Genomic DNA, 26,041 nt, shown 5'->3' on the forward strand with positions numbered 1-26,041 from the left:
ACAATGATGCTTCAGCAGGCTAGCCGAAGTATTCATTACAGTAAATTTCATTTTATGGGTACTAATAATTTCATTAGTAAACATTTTTATTTGACTAAAGATTAAGTATTATATTACTAGTTATTTTAAGAGATAGATAGCAGAGTTGCTATCATATTATATTAATAATTCAGCCAAATCGTTGGCTACCAGACCGGCTGCTTCTATTAAGCAGTCCATTGACATAGGTCAGTTTACTGACAATAATCAATCTGTTAAAAATAATTCAACTTCCAATTGTTTAAATTAATTAATAAGACAACGGAGAGATCCTCTTGCAACACAGTGACAGTAAAAAAACAACCTAAAACACGCAGAAATAAAATAAATTGTATATTAAACCTGGTGCACCAAAATATGCAAGGCAAAGAGTTAGAAATAGAATTATTTATTAACTGTAATAATATTGATATTCTTTGTATTACTGAGCACCACTTTTTATCTAAACATCAGTTTATGGTTAGCTTCAACAATCACGAGGTGGCTACTTCGTTCTGCAGAGAAAAAGCTACCCATGGCGGCTCTTTAATTCTTATTAAAAATAATTTAAATATTGTGAGCCTGTCTATTGAGCGGTCTATAGAGATATCCTGCACAGAGCTTGAACGGCTTGTTGTATTAAGCGTGTACAGACCCCGTCATTCATCTTACGAACTATTTGAAAAAACATAAGATAAAGTTTTAGGCAAATTAAATAATCCAAATAAAGCTGTTTGTGGCGACTTCAATATTAACTTATTAGAAGATTCCAGTGCTAGCAGTAGGCTCATATAATTTTTCCAATGTTATAATCTTGTAAATCTTTTCTTGCCTTGCCTACTAGAATAACTTCTACTACAGCCACTTGTTTAGACAACATTTATACTAACGCCGTACCTAGTAAGAAATTTATTATAAATAACTTAACTTCTGATCACTGCGGTCAGTTGGCAACTTTTAATATAACTGTTGACAAAATGCCAAGAAAGGATATCACATTTGTTGCGATGAATAATGGTCGACTTAAAGCTTATAGAAATAACGTAATGCTTGAACTGACTGACATTCCGTATGTTAACGATCCCAATGAATTGTATAATTCAGTTTTCAACATAGTGAAAAGTGAACGTGATAATAATTCATTGAAAGTTAGTGATTGGGCGACAGTGGGAATTCACAAAAGTAGACAAAGGCTATTTGATCTTTACGATGAAATGAAGTATTCGAAAATATTTAAACGTGTTTGTATATATATTAATAATAAAATTAAAAGCAGCGCGAATGTAGTAAAAACGATTTGGAATATTATAAACAGCGAAACTTGAAGGGTCAAACCTCGTAACTTAGATTTTCAACTAAGGTTTAATGACAAAATTGTAAACACAGACGCAGAAGTTGCTAAAATATTTGACTTTTTTTTACTGACATTTCAATTTTGACTACTAAGTCGTTAAATTCATCTCCCACCGCCGCTGAATCCTTACTAAAAGAAAATAATGCAATTAGTACACTAATATAAGGTTCCGTTATGTATTCCCAAACGACTATTAAACCTTTAAGTCTATAAACATAGAAAATACTGCTGATCTTGATTGTCTTTCAGTCAGAGTAATTAGTTCTATAGTTGATTGTATTGCGCCTCACTTAGCATGTGTCTTTAACAAATGTGTTGATGATGGTGTTTTTCCTGACCTCATGAAGCAAAGTAAAGTTATTCCACTTTTCAAACCTGGTAGTATTTCAGACCCCACCAATTTTAGACCTATGTCAATACTACCAATTCTCAGTAAAACATTTGAAAAAAATATTCTAAATCAGATGGGTGCACATGTTTATAGTAATAACTTAATGTCTCTTAAACAATTTGGTCTCACTAGGGGTCGCTCTACAACCGATGCTGGTATTGAGTTGATGAAACATATATTTGATGCATGGGATGACTCACATGTTGCTATTGGTGTATTCTGTGACCTTTCCAAGGTGTTTGATTGTGTGCACCATGATACACTGGTCAGGAAACCTCGTCATTATGGTGTGGCGGGACGTGACCTCGACCTTCTTAAATCGTATTTGCGTGGTATGGTACAGAGGGTCGATGTTAACGGTACGAGATCATCAGGGTCGGCAATTAGCATGGGTGTCTCTCAAGGTTCAATTCTAGGCCCATTTTTGTTTTTAGTTTACATTAATGACTTATCTAGCCTCATGAAGGGTATAAAACATGAGATAGTATTGTTTGCTGATGATACTTTATTATTATTTAAAGTTAAAAGGTACCAATGTTCCTACGACGGTGTGAACAATGCTATATCTAACGTAGTTGATTGGTTTGCTGTTAATAACCTACTCCTGAACGAGAAAAAACAAATTGTGTGAAATTTACATTACCCAATATTAGAGAGACGGTTACAAACATTGTAGTTAGAAAGGAAAAATTGAATCTTGTGGATACAGTTGTATTTCTAGATATAACGTTAGATGCTAAATTGCAATGGGGTCCCCATATAAGTAAGTTATCAAAACGGCCCGGCTCTGCAGTGTACGCGATTATAAAAATACGGAAACTTTCAGACGTCGGAACCACTAGATTGGGTTACTTCAGCTACTTTCGCAGTCTAATGACATAGGTACGGCACTTTGCTAATGTAATGTAATGCCGCCGATATCAATACAATCTTTGTCCTGCAGAAACGTGCGGTTAGGGCAATTTACAATCTGGGCCCCAGAGTATCTTTGAGAGATAAGTTTAAGGAAATTAACATTCTTACACTAGCCTCACAGTACATTTATGAAAATATAATTTATGTTAAGAGGAATAGTAATTTCTTTATGAAAAATAGTGACAGACAACATTAATACGAGGAATAAAAATCATCAAAAGTCACAAATTCATCTATGGGGCAATGTAATTTATTTATTTATTTATAACAATACATCTACCCTTACGCTATATAACAAGATATGTATACGCTTCTATAACAAGATTCCGGTTGATATACAAAATTTTCCACTAAAGAGGTTTAAAACTATAGTGAAACAAAAACTTTCTACTAAAGATTATTATACAACTTCTGCGTACTTGGATGACAAAAATCCGTGGTAGTAACCCGTTTAGCTCATGGAGGTAGTCTCGATCTCTGATGTTTCAAAACAAAAAATATATACATATTATATTGTAAATGTTGAATGTGTACAAATGTTATTTACAAAAAGCAACCCCCTAGAGTTTCTTGCTCATTTTTCTCTGGGGAATCTGCCTTACGACTGAACGGTAGAGTTTAACCAATGTGACGATTTCAAGTGTAATAATGCTTACCTACGAAATAAAGATTATTTTGAATTTGAATATTCCGGAGGCTGCCGGCTCGATATCCCTAAGCTTACCGCAGCTTTGTTTTTGTTGCTACGACCATTATAATGAAAATCTCAACTACAATACCTCGAAAGTGTTGTTACCAGCCCCAATCCTTTTGAATTTTGCCACTAGGTGGCGTGGCTTCAGCTTGCTACATTTTTGGACGATTACCACAACTTTAGTCTTATGATAACTTCGTTCCGGACTTTGTCCCTTAACGAGATACCCAGCATAGACCTTTCTATAGCTCGCTGAGCGACGTGTAGTCTGTAAGCCAGTTTGACCGTCATATTCCACGTCTCGGCTCCGTAAGTCATGACCGGTAGAACGCATTGGTTGTAAACCCTGGTCTTCAGGCACTGCGGGAGTGGTGAAACGATAATAGTAACTAAGTACAATAATTGTAAAATGGTAACACTGTTTGGTTTAGAGAAAGGTTGATTTGATTGTCTAAATAAGAGCATAGTTAATACACTATATATTTGATAAGAGGTGCTCTGTCTTCAATTTATGATTATTTTTCTGTTTGCGTTTTTTTTTAATAAAAACCGTTACGCTACACGTCCGATTCGTCATTTACGCCACTAGTACCTCGAGTAGATAGTATTCGTTGCCTAAAAGTTCCTTGCCATAACGTTCCGTCACTGGGCGTCTAAAATGGAGATGTATTTATTGCTCGGCAGTATGCGCTGCTTGGCGTTCTCGTGCAGCAGTGCAATGGTGAAGATCAGTTAATTAACCGTGGTTGTTCAGGAACCTATAGTGGATTACGCAGGTAGATCACCAAATATTTTTTTTAATTTGAATTGATTTACCTAAGTATCGCAACTTTCGACGTCGAGATTTGTTACATTCAACTATATCCTAAATAGTTTACGAACGCACCCAAATTAGACAGAAATAGCGTAAACAAAATGAAATAAATCAATTACTGGTAGATATGATTTTTGTACCTACTTACTTTTTTATTTTTATGATTTAGACGGTTAAATCTTTTACATTTAGAATAAAATTTATACGTATCCCCATTGACTTACAAATAAATGGACGACGGGTCTAATACAAAAACCACGAAAAAAAATGTCCCAAGTCAACCTATTTAAACGTAGTGACATGTAAAGGAATATGAAAAAGCTAAAACGTTAATTTAAATTGTAATGTCATCGTAGTACTGTCTAATTTTGCTTGCTTCGCTGTCAGTCGAACAAACGAAGACTAAAGCGTGAATGACGCTCTGTATACAATTTTAACGCCCTATAAGTTCGGACACTTTTTAGCGCGGTTCCGACGTACATATAATTGTAAGTCAATGCGTATCCCGATATAACCTATACGTCAAAAAATCCCCAACCCACATTGTGCAACCATTGTGGACTAAACTCCTGAGAAAAATAGTGGGACGTAAAATAGATTGACGATGTTTCTGTTATATGTAATATGCATGTGTGTATGCAATAAGTACAAAAAGTACACATCCAACCTAAACGAAATCACATTAAACAATTTTAGTCAACCACCTCCAATTTATTACAATTCCAATTAATACTTAGATATTAAATTACAATTTAGATTTAACTTTAGACTCATGTGTAACTGGAATGACTACAGTATCACGTTTTGCCACAGTCTTCCTCGGTGCCGTAATAGTTAAGATTCCGTCTGCTGACAATATTGACTCCACTTTCTCAGCAACACTATCTTCAGGAAGTGTAAACCTTCTCACAAAATGTCTAGAAATGTAACCTTCCTCGTCTTTTTTTTCTTCGTGTTTACCTTCTACTACAATGAATCCGTTATTTGTTTTCACGCTTATTTCCTTAGGTCCGAAGTCCTTTGCCCGTAAACAAATTTCATATACGTCGTTGTTTTTTCTTATCCCAGTTTCTTGTCTCCAAGGAAAGTTTTCTATCCAATCTATGGAGTCTAAGACCACTTCGTCACCAAAACTCGACGGTCTTATTAAAAACATTGCTAAGAATACCGATATTCTAGAAACTTCACGTGCTTTATCACAACAATGATTGATAATATTTACTGTTTATACGAACGAGAACGTGAATACTAACTGTTATGTTGTTACTCGATATTAAGGTAGATGGCGCATATTTATACTGAGCTAGTATAGACATCTATCGGTAATCATGTTCAACTAATTGAAGAATAGATAAAAAGTGGGGCAAACAACACACGACACGGATACGTAACGTGTCGTCGAGCAAATAACAAAATGAGGAAATAATCCTATTAAAGCGACCGTTGAATGTATTGATTCCTATTCAAATATTGAGTGGAAAAAAGTTGGTAGAAGTTATATGTATCGTAACAGAATTGACTATGGTGTGCCTTCGGAGAAGCATATACCTAACCAGAGGTGTACCGATGTTGATTAATTATAGGAAAGCTTTTTGCCGTATATATCGAATAGTATAAGTAAGAACAAAATTTACAACCGATATAACAAGAAGGGAAAATATTGAATATATTATTTAAAAGTGCTTAAGCACGTTGATATATTTACCTAATGCTAACAACGCTCTCAATTACTCATGGGGAAGCAACGACCAGTCGTGTAGTATAAAATACGTTGAGGTTTGTTTACTCGACACGCCTAACGTTATCGTATCAAACTGTTCTAGATGTTTACCGAAACAATTTCCGATATAGACGAAATTAATTGTAAATTGTAATTCGATTGTAAATAAGGGTGAGTTGAAGAAATTACTGCAAGTTTCTAATCAAAACTTAAGTGTACTCGATTACAGAGTTAGTTTTGTTTAAAAAATACTTTGACATTTTTAGACCTAAAATTGTTATTCCACATCTTTTCCTGGCAAATCCTACATACCAATCATTACGCAAAGTTATCGAAGTACTTATTATATCCCAAATAAACTTTAAGATAATAAATTTAACCTCTCATTGGTTATTATACTCTAAAATATAATTAGTTGGTAATTGTTGTTCATGTTTATTGGCTAATTGGTATAATGAGATATACATATTCAATTAAACCAATGTGCTATAAATTCAGACTGGCCTGTATAGAAATAGATAGTGTAAAAACTCTACAATGATGAAATACAAAGTAAAGTTCGGGTGCAAAGATAAACAACACACAATTATTGTAAACGATAAATGCGAACAAATTTCAACTTACAAAGAACAATTCCTAGTTTCTCTCTTATTCTACTGTGACAATCTGCGTTTCGAATGAGTAGTTGTTTATTTGAACAATTTGACGTGCTCTAGCGTGATTTCCTTCATATAATAATATGGAATAAACATATGTTGATTTTTTTTTTCAATGGATATTCAGTTGTAGAAAAAATACAAAATTATTTATCCCGTTAATTCGGGAATAATAAAAATTAAGGAATTATTAATTAAGCATTTAATTATTTATAAAAGCATTGAAGATTTTCGCAGAAAAAATATTTACGCGAACAGTTTTCATATTATAACTTGAGGGAAAAAACATTAATTGACAATCACTCTTTAAAAATTGTTAAAAATAAAATAATTTGTTGGTCTTTAATAATAAATTATTTATTCGACCAACATGGATCATAACATTACAAAGATTTAATACAATTAAACTCAAAAATAAAATAAATAATAATAAAATTACATTACAATTAGAATACTATTTTAGATTTAGTCAATAGATGCACCATGTTAAAATGGTTCATGTATTAACAGTCAAAGCGTTCAGCAAATGTCTTTAGGATACTGTTGCGGCTGACCCGCACCCTGCGTACCAGTGATGTGCACCGCTTGCGCATGATTGCATGGAAGCAATCTATGCGGGCTTCAGCAAACATCCCCGATGCGCTGCAGAAGCGAGGCAGCCCGAACAGCACCCTAAATGCATTATTGTGCTGGACAAGCGCTGTATTGTTTTAACTTATATTTCACCCACAGACTACTAGTATAGAAGGACGTACAAAATGCCCTGAAGAGGGTGATCTTGACGTCTCTCGAACATCGAACAAATCTGCGAGCTATCATATTAGCTTTAACAGACAACGCCCTACGCTCCCTCTCCATGTTAGCGTCGTCCTCCAGGCCCGAGGTTACAAAATGTACAAGATACTTCAACTTTTCCACTCTATTTAGGGTACACCCGTAAAGTTTAACAAATGGTATTTTATTTAGACACCCTCCCTGAGCCTGGAAGACCATGCATTCACTTTTTTTTACATTATATAGCAAACCGTGACTGTTAGCATACTTTTCACAGATGCGAAGCAGCTTCGACAAGCCCCAGACAGAAGCACGCAGCAACACCATATCGTCGTTTAAAGTTATATTTGCTATAAAATGTCTGAAAAAGTTGCAATTGTAACCGGTGCCAACAAAGGACTAGGATTAGCAATAGTAAAAGGACTTTGTAAGAAATTCGACGGGATTACTTACCTAACATCTCGAAACGTAAAAAGGGGGCTGGAAGCGTGTGAAGAGCTAGAGAAATTAAATTATAAACCGCAATTTCATCAACTGGATGTCTCAGACGTAGATAGTATAAGAAAGTTTTTTGAATATTTGAAAAATAAACACCAAGGCATAGATATCCTGGTAAACAACGCCGGAATATTGTTCCTCAAAGATGCACAAGAACCTATAAAGTATCAAAAAGAACAAACGGTATTAGTAAATTTTTCCGCTCTAGTAAACTTTACTGAAGCTATTTTACCTTTGATGAAAAATAATAGCCGAATTGTCAATATATCCAGTTCTTCTGGACACCTTTCGAGGATACCTAGTGAAGATTTACGCAAAAGATTCAAAAATCCAAATTTAACCTTAAATGAGTTGACAGAATTAATAACATTGTACTCGGAAGCAATAAGACGAAATAAGGACGTTGAAGATGGTTGGGGTGGTAACCCGTATGTGATTTCCAAGGTCGCAGTGAACGCTTATACGTTTATTTTACATCGAAGGTTGCAGGATAGGGGTGAGTTATTATTATCAATAAATTGCTTAAAATAGGTTATTACAATTATTGTTGTCGACAATCCGGTTCTCACCTCACTCGCGTGCAGCCTGTCTAGACTGATGCAAAGGTATGGTTGTTATGAAACTGCTTTTTCCATATCCTGTTTAGCACACGCAATGAAAGTGCCCGTAGTAATTTTTGAATACCAACATAAAGGTGGGTATCCATTAGGCAACTGCTCCACTAGTGCATACGTTCGCATGCAACGTTGTAGGCTTGCACGTTAGCGACTTTTGCGTGAACACAAATCTGAGCGCAGTGTTCATGGACGCGAGTGAAGCAAGACGTTTTAGCAGAGTCGATGCGCGAACCTAATGGAGCACTCGGTTTTCTTGTAGTGACGCGAACGTCTCCATTTGTAACCGCTCAGGTTACAAATGCGCGGAGCAGAGTTGGTGCGCGAACCTAATGAATACCCACCGTAAGAGATACATTAGTGTTACAGGTCACTTAACAATATTCCCCATTCTCAAACGTCTATACATATTTCCAGACTTCGGTATTTACCGACTATTACTATTGTACCCTCGTAACTACCGTCTGAACTAACGTCTTTCATGCAACTGTCAAAACCATAGACAAACGGCGCTTTCAAATTAGACGCTTGTAGAAGCGCAGCATTGGCGCGGCAGCCGCGCGTAATTTTTAGTTCAGTAATAAAATTGTGACTGCAAAAGTTGCGCGCGCGTGTTACGCACGACAGTGGCGCTACAATTGCACTTGTAATGTGCAGGCCACACCGCGGCCGAAGCCAAGCTAGCTTAGCTCACGTAGTCGGGGCATCTTTTCATGCTTCGGTTCACACCGCGAACTAAGCTAACCGAGCTAAGTAAACTAATCCAACGATCCCGCTAGCTTTTTTTTTTTTTAATTTATTTTCCAAAACAAAAATATACATTGGTTCTTAAATCTAACCTACCTACTGCAATACCTATAATGGGTTTATATGTAGGAGGCTTCAGTCGCTGTCGCTTTTCAGCTATGTAAAACATGCCCGTGTTTTCTTATTTTCGTACGTATTTTCTTAGCTTGGCTTTGCATGCAACTACGTGAGCTAAGCTAAGTCAGCTTAGCTGGCGTAGTTGGTTGCATGCAACGACGTGACTTAAGACGTTCGCTTAATTATTGTATGAAAATTAGTATTGGCGCCACTACTGCGCTTCTTTAAGCATCTAAAAACTTCGCCTAATAAGACTATCAGGTGCCAAAATCAACTATATATAATCTAATTTTGAATTTTTCCAGGAATCCTTGTAAATTGCGTACATCCTGGCTACGTAAAATCGGATATGACGCGCGGTGGTGGCTCCATCACTCCCGAAGAAGGTGCCGTAATACCACTAAAGTTGGCTCTAGAAACTTCCACGGGTGGACAGTACTTTTGGAATAATGGCACTGTCGTACCTTGGGACGGTCCAGATCCTAGAGGATACATCGATGGAAGAAAAGATTTATAGTTCAGAGGACATCAGAACTCACCATACCCATTCAATAACACGAGGTTCCTATTAAATTTTGACTCTTCTTTAATTTACACTTTCAGTTCACCAGGGACTGAGAATGTAGAGTAGATCGAGGAAACAAATTCAGTTTCACTGGGCAACTGCTATGTAATCATATATTTATTAATCGCCCGAATGGCGTGTTTACACTAGGTCGTCAGGCCGTCTTCGGTTGCCAAAGTCGACCGAGTCGACTAGGTGTAATCTCAGTCAGGCGACCAAACTAACGAAGGTCGAAGAATATCTACTTATACGATCAGTCTGTTCCACGTTTTGTTGTCTCTGCGTATATTTGTATTTATAATAACTTGGTGATTTTGATAAAGGCGGCAGTCGGCTCAGTGTAAACAGCGCATCGACTACGCCGCCTCTGTCAGCCGAAGAGACGTCTGTCGACTCAGGATAAACAGCGAGTCAACTACATACAGCTTCTACTTCGGCAAGGTGAAGTAGTCTGTCGAAGACAGTAATCGTCACTTTGTAAATACACCATAATGTTCTCACTAGTGTGTACATAAATGGCATAGATTCGCGAGAACGTAATCTAAATTTCTTTAAAAGCGTTCCTCTAGCATCATCAATAAGCAGTCAAGAACTACTGCTGATAAAGGTGAAACTAAAATTGTCTCTGCAATAAAATTAACCTTGTTTTTTTTTTTACTGGTAACGAAAAAGACGAAGTTAAATTTGACATCGTTATGCAATACATTATTTTGTTCAGTATGTAAAACTGATCCTTGTAGGGTCGTCTCATTAAATAACTGATATTATAAGAACCGTCGCTTTTTATCTATAAATTGTGGTTCATTATTCGATGCTACTAGTCTATTACGTTTTGACTGCAGTGTACTGTTACAAATATATAATATTCATAAAATTTTAATTATACATACCATGTTCTATTAGGTTTTTTATGTGGTTTAATTTAATGTTGCTGTTTGTAAGACCTAAATTTGAATAATAATTGTGATGTGATTTGATGGAGGTGTATCATTAAAAGAATGAATGTTCTCTTGCTTTAGTTTAATGATCTTTCTCATGGATAATGACTCAACAAGGTACAAATGGAACAGCGAGTTAACGGCATTTCATTTTAATATAGAAAATATAATCTGAACAGGGATATGATTCAAGTAAATATATAATATATAACGAATGTACATATATCGTGCCCAGCGAAGGAAATAGAACGAAAGATGAACCTTTAAGAAATATGATAAGAGGGACAGCGAGCCGAAAGCGAACGAAAAGAAAACTAAATATTTTTTTTAAATAAAACAAATATGTTAATTTATTTTACAAATTCCTTTGTTATCATATTTCTCTCGTTTAAAATATGCTCTTCTTAATACAAAGATTTATCGATCACATCACCAACGGAAAGAACAATAATGTTACTGAATAGAAAATATAATATCGCGTGGTGTGTCGGATTGCACGTCTACTTGGCGTCGATGCACTCGGCGGGGTGGGCGTTGGCCTTGGGCGGCGCGAAGCCGGGGGGCAGGGGGATGCCGGCGAAGGCGCCCGAGCCCCAGCCCAGCTTGGGCGGCGCGGTGGGCGCCACGCCCCACTGCTGCAGCGGCACCTTCAGCCCGTTGGGCTGCACCGACAGCTGGTTGAACCGCGCGAACAGCTCCTGCTGCTGCGCGGACAGGGAGCCCGCACTGGCGCTCGCGTTCGTGGCGGCCGTCGGCTTGTTGCCGAAGTTCACCGACGTGGACATGATCGCCGGGTCCATCTGGGTCCAGTCTGAGACAATGGCGCTGTTCGAATTGAAACCTGTAAACGGAGTAGGTCGTTCGGGACTGTACCCTTGGGTAACCAAGAATAAAAGACCTAGTTGCAGTGTACACCTACGGATCCATCCATCCAGCTTGTGGGGCAGATAGGGGAAGACATTTGACAAAATCACGACATACACCGTGGCTGATTGTAAAGTGATTATAAAGACGCTAGCCAATTGTGGCCAAAGGACATGCTAACCACGTGTACGTAGTTTCACTACCAAAATATAGGTAAGGTCGCACAGTGACACACAAATATAATGTAGCTTATGTGCCGGTGTTCGTGAGGGCGTGCTGCAATTAGCTGGCGGCTGTAGACGAGCGCGCCTTTCGTATCTCTCAGTAATCGGTGAAACCAAACATATAATCGTCAATATACAAAAATGGCATCGATTCAGGGAAACGAAATCTTAAGTTGCATGCATTTGTTTATCGGTTTTTTTTATTGGAATTACATCTATTTGCCAAGTTTTATTGAAACTGGTAAACGGAAAGTGCGCGTAACCGGATTCATCCCCTAGTTTGCCACCGTTAGAGGTGGAATATTTTCTGAGGTATCCTCTTTTCAACTAAAAAAGAATCAAAATCGGTTCACAAATAGTAACCGTGTAACAGTTCTAAATTCTAAAAAAAATGGAGATTTGAATTTTCATATTTGTTCCAGGATCGGATTTCAGCAACGTGATCCCCATAAGTCAATTAGAGTTTTATCATTTTTTCTAACGAAAGAGTCAGATGCACTAAACTTAATTTTGCATCTGCGCGAATCAACACCGTTTATTGACTTCGGCTAAAATGGTGACACGCACCTTGGTGGTGCGTGTTGTGTGGACGTGGCAACTGTGGCTGGTGCAGGAAGGCCGTCATGGGGCTGAAACCGGGCGGCGGCAGGCGTGCACTCGCGACAGAGCCGCAGCCGCTGCGCCGCACACGCTCCATGTTATCTCTGCAAAGGTTACCGTAGGTACACATCACTTCGTCATTCTTCGTCATTATGGTATGATTTAGTAGCAGTAGAACTCCCTGTGAAAGAATTCGTCCAAGGAAGTACTGCCATCTTAACCATTTCTGCCGCCAAGCATTACCCTTGTAAGGGCGCTGTTAAAATTGCTGGCACATGGGACTTGTTAACTTACGTCTCAGGGTGGCTGGCGCAGTGGCAGTGCCCCTCAGATCTTTACGATTTAAAGCACTAAGTGGCACTGCAACTGTTATGGACACGCGTGTCGCTTACCACCAGGCGCATGACTTGTTCGTCACTTCGACACAAAAAAAATCATATTTTAAAAAATCTATCAATTCAATTTGCTGACATTCCACACAAGGCATCGGCCGTAAGATATTATGTAACCGTCAAAAAGGGACATGGCAAATTACAAAGAACGAAGTGAAAACTAAAACATCAAAAAGCCGTCCTTGCCGTAATAGTTTTAATGTCGTTTAGTCTCAGGGAACGTGTGAACAACGACTTATAGGCGTCTTTGGTTATCATAAGCTCATAGGATTTATAAATACTTTCTACTTCGCATATATACTAACCCGCTAGAAACAGTATTTTGCATGAGTTCCGTCTCCATCATTTCCGCGAGCGCCTTTTGTGTTTCTTTGAAGGGATCAAAATCGAGGTCATCGTCACCGTCGCCAGCCGCGCGGTGTCCCAGCCCTTCGTTGCCTCGCATATTGTTCATTCTATGCAATTATAAGGTTCCTTATAGTTATTTGTTATTAAAACACTGTAAGACCATTATCCAATAAAAAGGGATCTGTATAGACAACCTACAAGATAGCAAGATGTTAAAACAACGAAATCGCATCGGTTGACCAAATACATTTTCCTTTTCCGGTAAATTTACTCAAGGAATCAGTCATACTCAAAAATATTATTAATGCGTCGGAAAGTTACAAATTCAACGAATAATTTAAATTATACCTAAGTATTGAGTTCCAAGATGAAATAGAAAAACGTGAGCCAATTTGGCGAGCGATTATGTAAGGGCCTTTTTCCGGACTCTCGTCGTTTTTTAATTTTTAATATAAACAACTTTTTTTTTAAAAAAAGAAAAAAGGTTGTCAAATAACGAATGTTTTGTTTAAATATAAGTGTTCGGTTGCTCTGAATCTTTCTATGCTTTTATTCCAGAATTCAATACAACCCGTACAGATTATAATTTTCTAATCCTATATATGAAATCGTATCGTAAAATCACTCAACTAACTGATTCAATTAAACAAATCGATTCATTACATTAATTAATCGATTTGTAGTTGGCAAGTACAATTTGGCCATCACTAAATCATCTATGGTCGGGTCAGTGATCTGTTTATTTACTTTTCCTGTAAAATGGATTGAAACGAAGTATAAGAATTGTTGCGCTATGTAAGTGAAATCTGTACAATAAGTAAAGGTGCACCTCTGCTTGTGCTCCATCTCGAGACTAGCGGCCTGCAGCATGTTGTGCGGCAAGTGGTAACGGCGTTCGTCCGCCGTCGCGTGCCCCGTCTGCGACTGCGTCACGCCCTGCCCCTGTGTGGTTCCGCGCCCGCCCATCAGCAGCCGCATCTGCTGCGCCTTGTGGAAGTCGGTGAAGAACTTGTCCATATTTTCCGCGAGGTAGCGCCCTTCGCTCTGTGGTTTACGAACGAAAAGCTCTTCTTTAGTCTGTCTTTTTTGAGGACGTAGTAAAATAACATTTGCAGGGTTACCAGTTTTCATAAAATTTTAAATAGTTATGTGGTTGTTGTCGACAGTATTATCGATGATTGTGAAAAAAGGTAAAATTTTGCCAAAAATGTCTGACTTGTGAATGTTACGCTAACTGATTGCGTCACTGCCTTTTTCATTCTTATTTTGATGGTTGGCCGGCTAGCATCGAAAACGATTTTTATTCATATGCCTTTTAATAAGGCCAAGGCCTATTTCATTATCTATTTGGTTAACAAGACTCCAAGACAATTAAAACTGACCGTATTTATACACATCAATACTTACAGCAGATTGAGGAGAATCGAACCCATTAACCATCTGCGACTGCATCTGTTGCTGGTTCTGTTGCAACATCTGTTGGCTGTGGAGCATGAAGCCCATGGAGCTCAGTGAGCTGGCCGACATCGAGTTTCCACCCATCGAATTACTCATTGAGTTAGACGCCATTGAATTATCTACGCGCATACCGAATGGAAGCATATTGGGATTTGGATGAAAATTAGCACCTGCAACAATTTTATTTACAATTAAGTCTACATTTCTAAATAAAAGTCGTAACAGTAAATGTGCAGTCAACAGCACATCAACCTTTTGTTTGGTTTTTCGAATATCGCCTCCAGTGCAACGGAACAAGATCCGTCAATGTGTAGATTGATTTGTAGCCGTCTGTACATTGATGTAGTTGGATTAATGCCATGTTTTACCAATGTCTATTTTTTAATCGACAGGAGGAGGTATCAATTCGACTGCATTTTTTTGTGTATGTTACCGCGGAACCTTCACACGCACGAAAAACATTGTAATTGCTTGACTTTGGATTTTCTGCATAAGTGGTTCTGGTGCCAGCTTTTTGTCTTACCAAGTCCGTAAATTTTTAACCGACTTCAAAAAAATTGGAGGTTCTCACTTCGTCTGTATTTTTTTGTGTAAGTTACGCGATTACTCCGACATTTGTGAACGGATTTCGATGATACCTTGTTGTTAGAATGGGCGTACCTCAATAGTAGCTCCATTCAAATTTGAAGAAAATATTCCACCTCAAAGGGTGGCGTATCAATGGATGAATTTGGTTTATTGGATTTCACCGAATTTACTTTAACTAACTTCAATAAAACTTGGCAAATAGATGTAATTTCACAAAATTTTGAGGCTGGTTTTGTAAAAAAGATAATTGTGTAAGTGCAAAAAGTTTAGTCATTCGGTGAAGCTGCCTTTTTTTACGTAAATATGAAAAATTAATAAGTTATTTTACGTTTTAAAAATAATTCATAGTAGAAATACTATAAAGTATCCATTGTTTAAATTATGACTACGAACGTTTGCGCAATACGTCCGATTCGTATAAATTACAGGGATCATTTTATCACTGGATGTATGTACAAGTGATTTTTTTATTTTCTCATGTCATCAGATCAGACAAGCGACATCCGAAGTGGATCCGAGTTTTCTAGATTTTTCTAGTCTCGGATTCGGAACGAAAAGGGATGCAGTGCGTAACCGTACTAAGAAACCATAATAATTTAACCGGTGGGACCCACGTACTATTTTTCTTATGACATATACTTTTTTTAATAACAATAAAGCGTCACATAAACACACCAATTACCTGGTCCCCAAGTCTGCTAATTCTCCTGAAACCCTTGGTCATATTCCACTGATATGGTCGAGCGATTATGATAAAATTCGTTATTCTGCTAAAATATATTGTGTAGAATGGCAGTAATAGCATTCATTCAATCACTAAAGATCGATGTTGCCTTACAAAACTATCATGGAAATTACTACGCATATCTTAATTTCTATCTTGTCTAATCAGCAATTAATTAAATATATTTTATGTCAAATAATTAAGAGTGCCATCGTCTCGTCATTGAAAAGCAGAATACAAAAAAATACAATGGCAGTTGAGTAGGAGCTCGAGCCGTGGTCACACAAGCGACGTTATTTACAATTAGCAGACTTAGGTCCCTGGTCTCCAACTAGAAAATTCCCTGTAAAGTCGTCAAATATAATTTAAAAATATATATATATATAGTCTGTCTTTTTTGACGATGGAATAAAATGACAGTTCATTGCGCAAGTGTTGCCGGTCGCAAGCAGCTAGGGATTGCTGTCGATAAATATTGTATCGACTATCGATTGAATGTTGGTCACGTTTATGCAATAAATAGCCGAACTTGTTTCATTTGAGTCATCATCACTCATTAATTGTCCAACTGGTGGGCACAGGTTCATTTGAATTGTCATTTTTCCTAAGTTCACTGCATTCAGACTGCATTTAGAATTATGTCCATTAAAAATACAAAGAAGAGACATATTCTAAAGTTTTTCATTTCAATTCAATATAGATAATCAAATATCGCCTGTTCTTGTTAAAATGTATATGAATAAAAGTTGATTTCGATTCCAGTAGGCCAACCGTCAAAATAAAAATAAAGAAGGCAATAAATACATAAGTAATCATTAGAACGTCGTAACATTCACAATTCAAACATTTTTGGCTATATTTTACCTTGTTTCAAAATCTATCGATAAAACTGTCGACAACTATTTAAAATTTTATGAAAACTGGCAACACTGCAAATGTCATTTATCTAGGTCTTCAAAAAAGACAGACTATAATGAATAATTATGACTAAAAACAACTTAGAAATGTGAACTCACCTAATAATTCACTAGTCGAGTCGAGGCCTATACTAGACGGGGGCATATAGTGTTTAGGCTCGACCATAACATTGTGCTGCCTCGCAAGCATTTCATTCTGTCGCATTAACATTTCGCTCCGGCTTCGTTCTCTAAGTAGTAGTTCTTTCTGGTCCACGAGGCCACTGCCCATTTGACTAAGCTGCCTATCGTAGCCAATATCCCTGTCCAACAAGCCGTATCCATTTACAAGGGGACTCTTCACTTGCGGCAATAAATGGTTGTTGTCGACGAGGCCTGCTAACATTGTGTGCCTTTGCATCATTATATCATTATTAGTATCGTTCAACAGATTGTGTGTATTATCGTCATCCAGCAAACTGTGATCGCTGTTATCCAGCAAATCGTGATTCTCTAACAAGCTATGTCTATCAGATTCTAGCTCATCCAATTCGTTAGATAGGTACTGTTGTGTGTCGTTTTCGAAAACAGAATGTGATTGTGTATTATTGTATATAGGTTTATCTACTATTTCTGTGTCTTCATTGTTAATACTATTATTCTTTTTCTGTTTATCGGATTTGTTTTTCTTATTACTGTTGCTATTTGTTTGGGAGTTTGTGCTGTCTTTTCTGCTGGATTTGCTGTCCGTTTCTTTGCTTTTCGTTTGCGCTGACTGTTGTGAGAGTAGTGTAGGACTGGACGATTCTGATGTACCATTTTCTTGTGATTTAGCTGAAAATTAAATCATTTGATTTACTACACATGTACTAATTTATACAAGTCAACAATTCAAATAAAGGCCACTAAATAAAAAGTAAACAGGTCATTGTACAATTTGTTTCCATAAAGATAACTTACGCATATTATAAAACATTCAAACGTCATAGCTACAATGGGAACAAAGTATAAGGTATTATTTTTAATATCGTAACAAGCGGAAAAAAACCTTGAAGATAATCACCTTGTGTGTGGTGCGGCTTGGGACTGGGCAGTTTACGTGCGGGACTATCGGAAGGTGGAGAGCTGCCGAGGCTGGGCCACGCCTCCTTACCGCTACTGCTCCCACCCACGCTACTGCTTGCGCTCCCGCTACCACTACCGCTTCCGCTACTATCTTTACCGTTACTAGGACCAGTCCCGTTCACACTTTCTTTTTTATTATTATTAGATCTGTAAACAACAACAGCGACGGCTTACTTACTAGAATATTTAATATGAACTTGATTAAAACTTATAAGAATACGTACAAAATAACACAATTAAACTAGAAATAGCATTAATGAAATATGCAGAAAAGTAATCATAATTTAAAAATGTTATCAGTAAATTTTTCGTATTTATCAAATTAAGGTGAAATTGTAATTTATTTACGTTTGTTCAGAATCGAAACCATAACACTGTAATAAAATAAGCGATTTATGTTCAAATATGTTTGTAATTATATAAAGATTAACCAGATCCTCATGAAAATAGTGTTTCTTTGTCACTTTCAAAACAAAATGAAAAATGATTGATTGGGACCATTTTTATGAGTTCCTGGTTAGAATATGTAGGATAAGTACTTACTTAGATGAATTGACTACGTTTATATGAGACGATGTGATCACTGTCGTCGGTATAAAGTTCGATGGATTGCCGTCTTTTGAACTGCCCTTTTCTGCATTCGTACTAGAATTACCTGAAAGTTACATAACAGAAAATACGTTAATGATCAAACGATCACGGAATTTTGACACAATCAAATAAATACAATGTAATTTTTAAAGTTTCATACAATGCTGTATTCATATTAGACATAAGCGACGCGCCGGCGCGCCGCCGCCGCCGCCGACTAATGTAATCGGCGCGTAGTTCTGTTCGATCAGGCGCTCTGATCGTACGCACGCGCACGCTTCCGTATTGTGTATGTGAAAATGGCGACGCCAGAAAATGACTTTTCTAAGATAAAACTTTTTTTTTATAAAATGTAAGTTCGCATTTGACCTCCATCTCACCTGATGGACAGTGACGATGAGGTTGACGATAGATAAATGCCTATTCACTTTTGCCATGAAAAGGCCCCCCAAGTTATAACGTGCAGGGAACAAGTCTGCAGGCAGGGAATTCCACTCCATAGCCGTTCGCCATATCAATGTGGAAGTGTAACGCTTGGTGCGAATCTTTGGAATATCCACAACATAGAGGTGGAACCCAAGTCTACGCCTAGTCCCCCGGTGATACAAAGGGGAAAGCGGAATTAAATCGTGTAATTCCAACGCACACTCTCCATGATATATCCTGCAAAATACCGATAAGCTGGCAACTTTACGGCGGTGTCTAAGTACTTGGCACGGTTGTCAATTGAATCAAAGGTGGCCAGTTGGTATGTAACAGAGCCATCCTAAAGGTGGCAATAGTACTCCATGCACGACCGGACTTGTGCTTAGTACAGCTAAAGCAACTGTCCCTATCTACCGACCCGAGAGATAGGGTTTTCTGGAGAGACTACGGGCTCGACGGCAAGACCAGGCTACAGCGGGCGTCAGGGCCAAGCCCGCCGCCAGTGATACGCCTTTGCGGGCGTTCTGGCGGACCCAGACTTGGGTATGGACTCGCTGGGGTTTGTGGTTAGCTGCAGAGACGCACATGTTTGTCTGCCCCGGTTTTGGATGTGTCCGGGGCGTCTGTCTCGTGAGCAGCTAGCGCGTCTTAGTAGCGGTCTAGTTGACGGCCTGTACGCGAGGAGATGCGCGGCACGTGAGTTGCCCTTTAAGTTGGAAGCTATGACCGGACATTGTCGAAGGACACTGCGACTGGCATCTCCGGCACTAGCCCGGAGAGCTAGTAAAGGATTAGCTAGATATCCTCCGGTCCCTCAAAGCCGCTTAGGTTATTGGGAACTGGAGAGACATCGTTTTTCGGCGTCGAGAAGTGAGCGTACCTACAGCTCCGGTACCTATCTGAAAAATAGGGAGGGTTCTTTACGTGCACCCGGGGCGGCTACCCGACGCATTAGCCTCTCGAAGAACCGGATGAAGTCAAGTGACAGAGGTCTGTGAGAACCCTGTACACTGGCTGATCTGGGGTCAGAACCTGAACTTGTAAGGTTCCTGTGCGAGCACAGGTTATAGTGTCCTTCTCGTATATAGCCCTAAGGGTAGGTAGGGAGGGTCACTATAATCAAAACTAACGTAGAAAGATATGGTGTTTGTATGGTGTGAAGTAACACCTCAGCCTGGAAAGGATCCCAAGCTTCTTTGCTGCACATTTGGCCATGGATTCAATGTATCTGCCGAAGTACAAATTGGACGACTGGTCCATTCCAAGTAGCTGGAGACAGTCGGCTATCGGTATGGATAGGTATATCACGAAAAGACGGAGTCAGGTCAAAGAGACGTTAAATTTGGCATCGTCCAATTGGAGACTGCTTTGAGTGTCAAATCCAAACGGCTAACCATGGACTCTCGACAAGACTGGATTTCCTCTCCACTGACCCTTGCATTGGTCAAGTACCTATCTACAACTGTGTTATCATCAGCATACGCAAAGGTACCTGGAATTAACATATCATTCATATGCAGCAGAAAGAGAGTTGCAGACAGTACGAACCCTAAGGAATCTATCGCCATATGTTCGGAAGAGTAGTCTTCTAAGACCACTCGAATCGAACGTTCGCTCAAGAAATTCGAGAGCCAATTGCAAAGGTCAGTGGGAAGCCCATAAGAGGGAAGTTTACTTAAAAGGTTTGCGTGCCAGACCTTGTCATAGGCTTTAGAAATATACAAAGACAATGCAACTGCTTCACCTTGCTTTTCTATAGCCTCGCTCCATATGTGACAGGCATACACAAGAAGATCCCCAGTTGATCGCCCTCGTCGATATCCGTACTGGCGATCACTGAGGCGGTCGTTATCTTCATGGTACGACAAGAGAAGGTTGTTGAGTACACGTTCCATAGTCTTGCAGAGTGTGGTAGTGACTGAGATAGGTCTATAGTTGACAGAGTCAGCTCTGCTTCCCTTTTTCGGCATAGGTTGCACGTTTGCAAGCTTCCACGACCTGCGAACTACACCAGTCTCAAGTGAGAGGCGGTACAGGTGTAGGCGTGTGAGAACAGGAGACAACTCAGGCGCACAGTTACGTAGGACTAGTGCAGGAAATCCTCTGGCCCGCTAGCTTTATTTACGTCTAGATTCTGCAGAGTTCTAAGTACCTCTTTTTGGCGTATGCGCATTGGCGCCATAGTGCAGCCAGCCTGAGGTAAGATTAGATCCAGACGCGAACTCTTTGCAAAGAAAGAGTGGTTTACCTTGTCATCTGCAGTATAGGTTAACGTGCCGTCCGGCCTCAGCAGAGGTGACATAGATAGGCGACAAAAATTAGTTAGTGATTTTATATTTAAAGATGTTTTGTTTAAAAAATTATTTTGTCAATTTCTGGCGTCGCCATTTTCACTAGACATACACAATATGGAAGCGTGCGCGTGCGTACCATCGGAATACCTGATCGAACTGATAAAAATTTGATTACTATAGAAAATACGTTATTTTATTTTTTCCTATGAAAAACTATTCGTATAACGGTTTTTGTAAAAACAAACACCGATATACAAACTCGTTTAAGGGTCGCGCTCGCGCCGCCGCCGACACTTTTTTGTCGGCGCGCAGCCGCCGGTTGGTCTATTATTGGCGCTTATGTCTAATTCATATTGGCACTCAAAAAAGTCATTAAAAACCAAAAATAAAGATCTGTAACAAGCACATAGAAAAATTCGGCAGGTCTGCTGGTTGGTTCCGTAGCTCTGTTTGGAGAGCGTCAGTCACGGTATGGTGAAGACACTGGTTCGAATCCAAGCGGATCGAACAAATATTTATTTGTGTTCGAATGGAGTAATTTCACAAAAAAATATTGAATATCATGGCAATAGAACATCAATAATATATACTTAGTATTACAATTATTAAAGCAACATCTCTAGTCAGTCGTTAATACTCAAATTTCACATTTGGTAATGCTTGTTTGGAGTGTTATTTAGTTAGTCAAAGACGTACGGAATGTTAATGTTCCTCATCTGGAAACTTATTGGAGAACCGTGCTGGGAAAACCGTCAACATACCTGAACTATTATTGGAGGAGTCGCGCTGCGAGGCGAGCAGCTGGTTGTGTAGCTTTCGCTCATACACCTGGTGCAGGCCCGCGTGCATCTCCTCCTTCGTGAACGACGCTTTAGGATCACCTGCAATACGATATTATATTGATTGGCGATTGTTGGCAAGCAGCAGTACCTTTACATCTGGATTATAGCAAATGTGAGACTAAAGAGGTAAATCCCGTAAAAAAATTATGCAAATTTATTTCTAATTTAGTGACACGAAAATTTACGACTTATGTTATGAAACTTTATATCCATGCAATAAGAGCAAAAATGTATTTGCGCGTGTCGCTTCTGCTCGGATCGCAGAAACGATCCGCGCCGACTACATTTTGTTTTCATTAGCATTAGACAGAAGGAAATTTTGGGTCTTTTATCAAGCACCATATTCGGTCATTTTGAAAGCAAAAAAATTTAATAAATAAAGTAAAAAAATTTTAAACGGTGACGCAAAACAACAAGAGCCCTGTAGAAACCCTATGACTAAAAGATACTTGTGCAACTCACCTAGTTCGTGCAAATACATGCAATCGGGCTTGGGGCAGGGCTGGTTCTTCATGAAATTGGCGCAGTACTTGGTGGTGCCTAGCGAGCCTTTGAGTACGCGTCCGTCGAGCGTCACGTTGTTCACGCCCTGAATCGCACGCAGCGCGTCCGCCGATAACACGTACGTCACGTACGCCGACGCTGACGGACCCTGTGGACAACACTCGTTACTAGCCACAAACACACAGGGCCTCAATTCCGCTAATTTTGAAACCCCTGATCATTGTAATTCTAGAGAGACTCCACTGAGATTATATTGCAATTATGATATATCGATGCCTTACTTTCTCAAATTCGTATCTCGACCCCTCCTACGTAAAGTATCATATGTCGAAATTGCCAAGCTCGTTAATTTAAAACTCGTTCTCGAATAAAACTGAGAAATGGTAAAATCACGTGATATGCTCATTTCAGTGAATTCAGAACTTCAAAACGCTCCCCTGTAAACTTGGCAATTTCGACTTATGATACTTTACGTAGGAGGGGTCGATCTTATAAAGCCATCTCCGGAATAATCATTTCGGAGATGGCAAAACTTTCTATTTATTTTAAATTTCTTATCAAAGGTTTATTAAGGGGTATTTGTTAACAATTTGAATGTATAACTTTAAGAATAGATAAAAGCCAGTATGTAAATATGACGGAAATGTGATGTGAAATCAGGCTGCAAAATTTGTATATACAATCCATTTTTTGCTTCAATAAGTTTGTGCTTTAACATATGAGTTTGAGAAAGTAAGGCGACGATTTGTTATTAAACTAAAATCTAGTTGCAATGGCAGAAGAGTCTCAATAGAGTGTCAGGGATGACATTCATGATTTCATTCAATTGCCCACGACAGACGTTGCCTTTCTAAATGTACCATGGAAATATATCTTAATTATTATCTCCATTAAGACTCCCTTGAGATTGTATTGCAATTCTAATAGAATCTAGTTGCAATGGCAGTTGAGTGTCAATAGTGTCAGTGGAATGGAAGTGATGGCATTTATTAATTCTATCACTAACCATCGACGTTACTAGCCCTACCATGAAAATTACTATGCATATCTGAATTTTTATCTCGTTTGAACAGTAACTAAGTCTTCAAATTAAATATAATATTAGTAGACTACAGACTCGCCATTGAAGAGCGGAATACCAAAAAATTTCAATGGCACTTGAATAGTAGCTCGATGGCTATAGCCACTAACAAGCCACTGGTCTTAATTTTTTGCAGAATACCAAACGTTCAAAATCCTGCCATTGACACTCAACTGAAATGGTTTAAAATTCACAAACTTGGCGCCCTGGTAGTTTTAGACTTTGACCTTTAAAAAAACTTTCGATTAACACGTAGCATTTTAAGATCATGTATAACTTAGCACACTATGCATATATACTCCCGGACACATAATTCGAGCCACCTTGCATTTTCAATATTAAATGCTTAGCTTAAATAATGCTCGATTGATTTAAAACTATTACGCTACTTTCAAACTGGTATACTAAACGTCATTCCCTAAGTCTTTGTTGAAAATTTTAATTAAAAAACTGGAGAAAACTTTTTCTTATAACTATATTTTTATATTCTAGCCCTTTAAGGATAAAAATGCAAGGTGGCTCGAATTATGTGTCCGGGAGTGTATAATAACTGCCTCCGTGGCCAAACGGTTGCCATGCTGGATTGCCATGCAGAGGTCCCAGGTTCGATTCCCGGGCCGAGAAAAATATTTGTATGTCCTACATTTCTCTCGTGAGTTTGGATGTAATTTGTGGTTGTTTACGTGTGTCCTTGGCACCCGCAACACAGGGTTTCCCTAGTGCGGGGCTATGTTGAGTGTGTGCGTTATTATTATTATGCTAGACAATCACTTTACTGGTCTCAAACTAGGAAATTCCCTGTACTACGAGTACCAGAACAACGGAATTCATTCCGGGGCACTATCCGCAACAACGCAGAATCAATTTAGAAAAGTTTATTTCCCAAATTGGTCCTCCCGGAACCTCCTCAGCCAGTGCCCACAGTTCAAACCGTTGAGCCACCGAGACCGTCAAATACTATTAAAAACAAAGTATATTACATTGTAATAAGGGGAAATCGTAAAAGATGTTTTTACAAGGTGATACTGATATAGTGACGTAAGTTTATTTTCAAAGTCAAAGTTCGTCTTGCATAAATATATTAACGAGAGCTCGGAATTGCATATATAGCTACACTACCGTTCGCAAAACCAAACAAGTAAATAAATAAACTAACCATCCGGTAACAAAACCGACCTCAAATTTCATTCATCCCCTAGTTTGCCACCCATAGAGGTGGAATATTTTGAAATTTAAATGGGACTACATCTGAGGTACCTTCTTTCCAACAAAAAAAAAAGAAAAATCAAAATTGGTTCACAAATGGCGGAGTTATCGTGTAGCTTACATAAAAAAAAACATATAGACGAATTGAGAACCTCCTTTTTTTTAAATCGGTTAATGAGCAGTTCCTAAACAATTAAAGACTGACTATTTTCCGTATGTTTCTAATCTTTATCATATAAGTCTTCTTCTTTTGACGTGTCATAAGTGTTGGTAACTTAATGTTCGTTGATTAGATCCAAAATCTGAAAACTCAGATCAAAAATATAAACAACGTCAATAAAGTAATTTTCAATTGACACTGGCCGTTGTTTGTCTTAACAAAACATGACAAACTTCATTTTTGCTAATAGTACAAGGAAAATGAAAATTCATATTTAGAATTTCTAAACACACACAGATACCACTAATTATGCAAATCCGACCCCTCGCTAATAGAACTATAAGCAGAATAAATATGTTTTTTTAATATTCTACAACAAGGCGATGATCTATGACTAAAAAAACATTCGAAAGAAAAAATCTATAATTTGTGATGAATTTATTCATCAAGTCACATCCAATATGTACCTACAAAACATTAATTTACTATAATACCGACTTGACGTCACTCGTCACACTTCACTAGATAAGGTGCTATTATGCTGCATAGAGCGGAACATATTGTTTTAAATAAACAACCGATTTGCTCGTTTATAATAAAAAGAAATCATTTTCTGTTTTTTTAAATACGAACATACAGCAGCCTATTCAAATCGCACTTAAAACCAAATAATGTCGTAACTCTAAATTGTGGAAATATGAAAACACGATTAAAATGTTCAAAAAAATAACCGAACGAAACCAATTTTATATTCTCGTTTATAAATGGAAAACTAAATATTATATATAAATAATTACATAATTCAAAATAAGAATATTTTTTTTTCATAGGTTCTCAATATATATATGCGATAGGCACCACTATGGGAAACTATGAGCTAGACTCACTATGCGAAAACTGGGT

General features: G+C 38.2%; 2 protein-coding genes across 5 annotated transcripts in view; one reads left to right on the forward strand and one right to left on the reverse strand.

Moving 5' to 3' along the window:
* The first annotated feature begins 7,498 nt into the window (after positions 1-7,498).
* On the forward strand, positions 7,499-9,847 carry LOC113228173 (carbonyl reductase [NADPH] 3-like). Its single transcript, XM_026461396.1, has 2 exons — positions 7,499-8,330; positions 9,618-9,847. Exons 1-2 carry the CDS (start codon positions 7,694-7,696, stop codon positions 9,827-9,829), a joined length of 849 nt encoding a protein of 282 aa, XP_026317181.1. The 5' UTR covers positions 7,499-7,693; the 3' UTR covers positions 9,830-9,847.
* Positions 9,848-10,890: 1,043 nt separating this feature from the next.
* The window catches only part of LOC113228158 (putative uncharacterized protein DDB_G0282133), a 36,916-nt gene continuing 21,765 nt past the window's right edge, over positions 10,891-26,041 (reverse strand). The window contains exons 7-17 of one of the 4 annotated variants that reach the window (XM_026461377.1): positions 22,650-22,839; positions 22,107-22,226; positions 18,578-18,689; positions 17,973-18,181; positions 17,030-17,743; positions 14,651-14,871; positions 14,222-14,287; positions 14,073-14,161; positions 13,201-13,350; positions 12,471-12,607; positions 10,891-11,656 (exon numbers count right to left, since the gene is read on the reverse strand). In XM_026461377.1, coding sequence (XP_026317162.1) covers positions 11,316-11,656; positions 12,471-12,607; positions 13,201-13,350; positions 14,073-14,161; positions 14,222-14,287; positions 14,651-14,871; positions 17,030-17,743; positions 17,973-18,181; positions 18,578-18,689; positions 22,107-22,226; positions 22,650-22,839 — 2,349 coding nt within the window. In that variant the 3' untranslated portion in view covers positions 10,891-11,315. Of the gene's footprint in view, positions 11,657-12,470; positions 12,608-13,200; positions 13,351-14,072; positions 14,288-14,650; positions 14,872-17,029; positions 17,744-17,972; positions 18,182-18,577; positions 18,690-22,106; positions 22,227-22,649; positions 22,840-26,041 lie in introns of all 4 variants that reach the window. The other 3 variants (XM_026461378.1, XM_026461376.1, XM_026461375.1) reach the window with 3 other exon arrangements.

The sequence above is a fragment of the Hyposmocoma kahamanoa genome, unplaced genomic scaffold (assembly GCF_003589595.1).
Source record: "Hyposmocoma kahamanoa isolate Upper Pololo Valley unplaced genomic scaffold, ASM358959v1 224, whole genome shotgun sequence".
NCBI classification, from domain to species: Eukaryota; Metazoa; Arthropoda; class Insecta; order Lepidoptera; family Cosmopterigidae; genus Hyposmocoma; species Hyposmocoma kahamanoa.

Coding starts and splice junctions, on each gene's coding strand:
- LOC113228173 (XM_026461396.1), top strand. CDS start 7,694: ATGTCTGAAAAAGTTGCAATTGTAACCGGTGCCAACAAAGGACTAGGA. Junction 8,331..9,617: donor TCGAAGGTTGCAGGATAGGG/GTGAGTTATTAT, acceptor GAATTTTTCCAG/GAATCCTTGTAAATTGCGTA.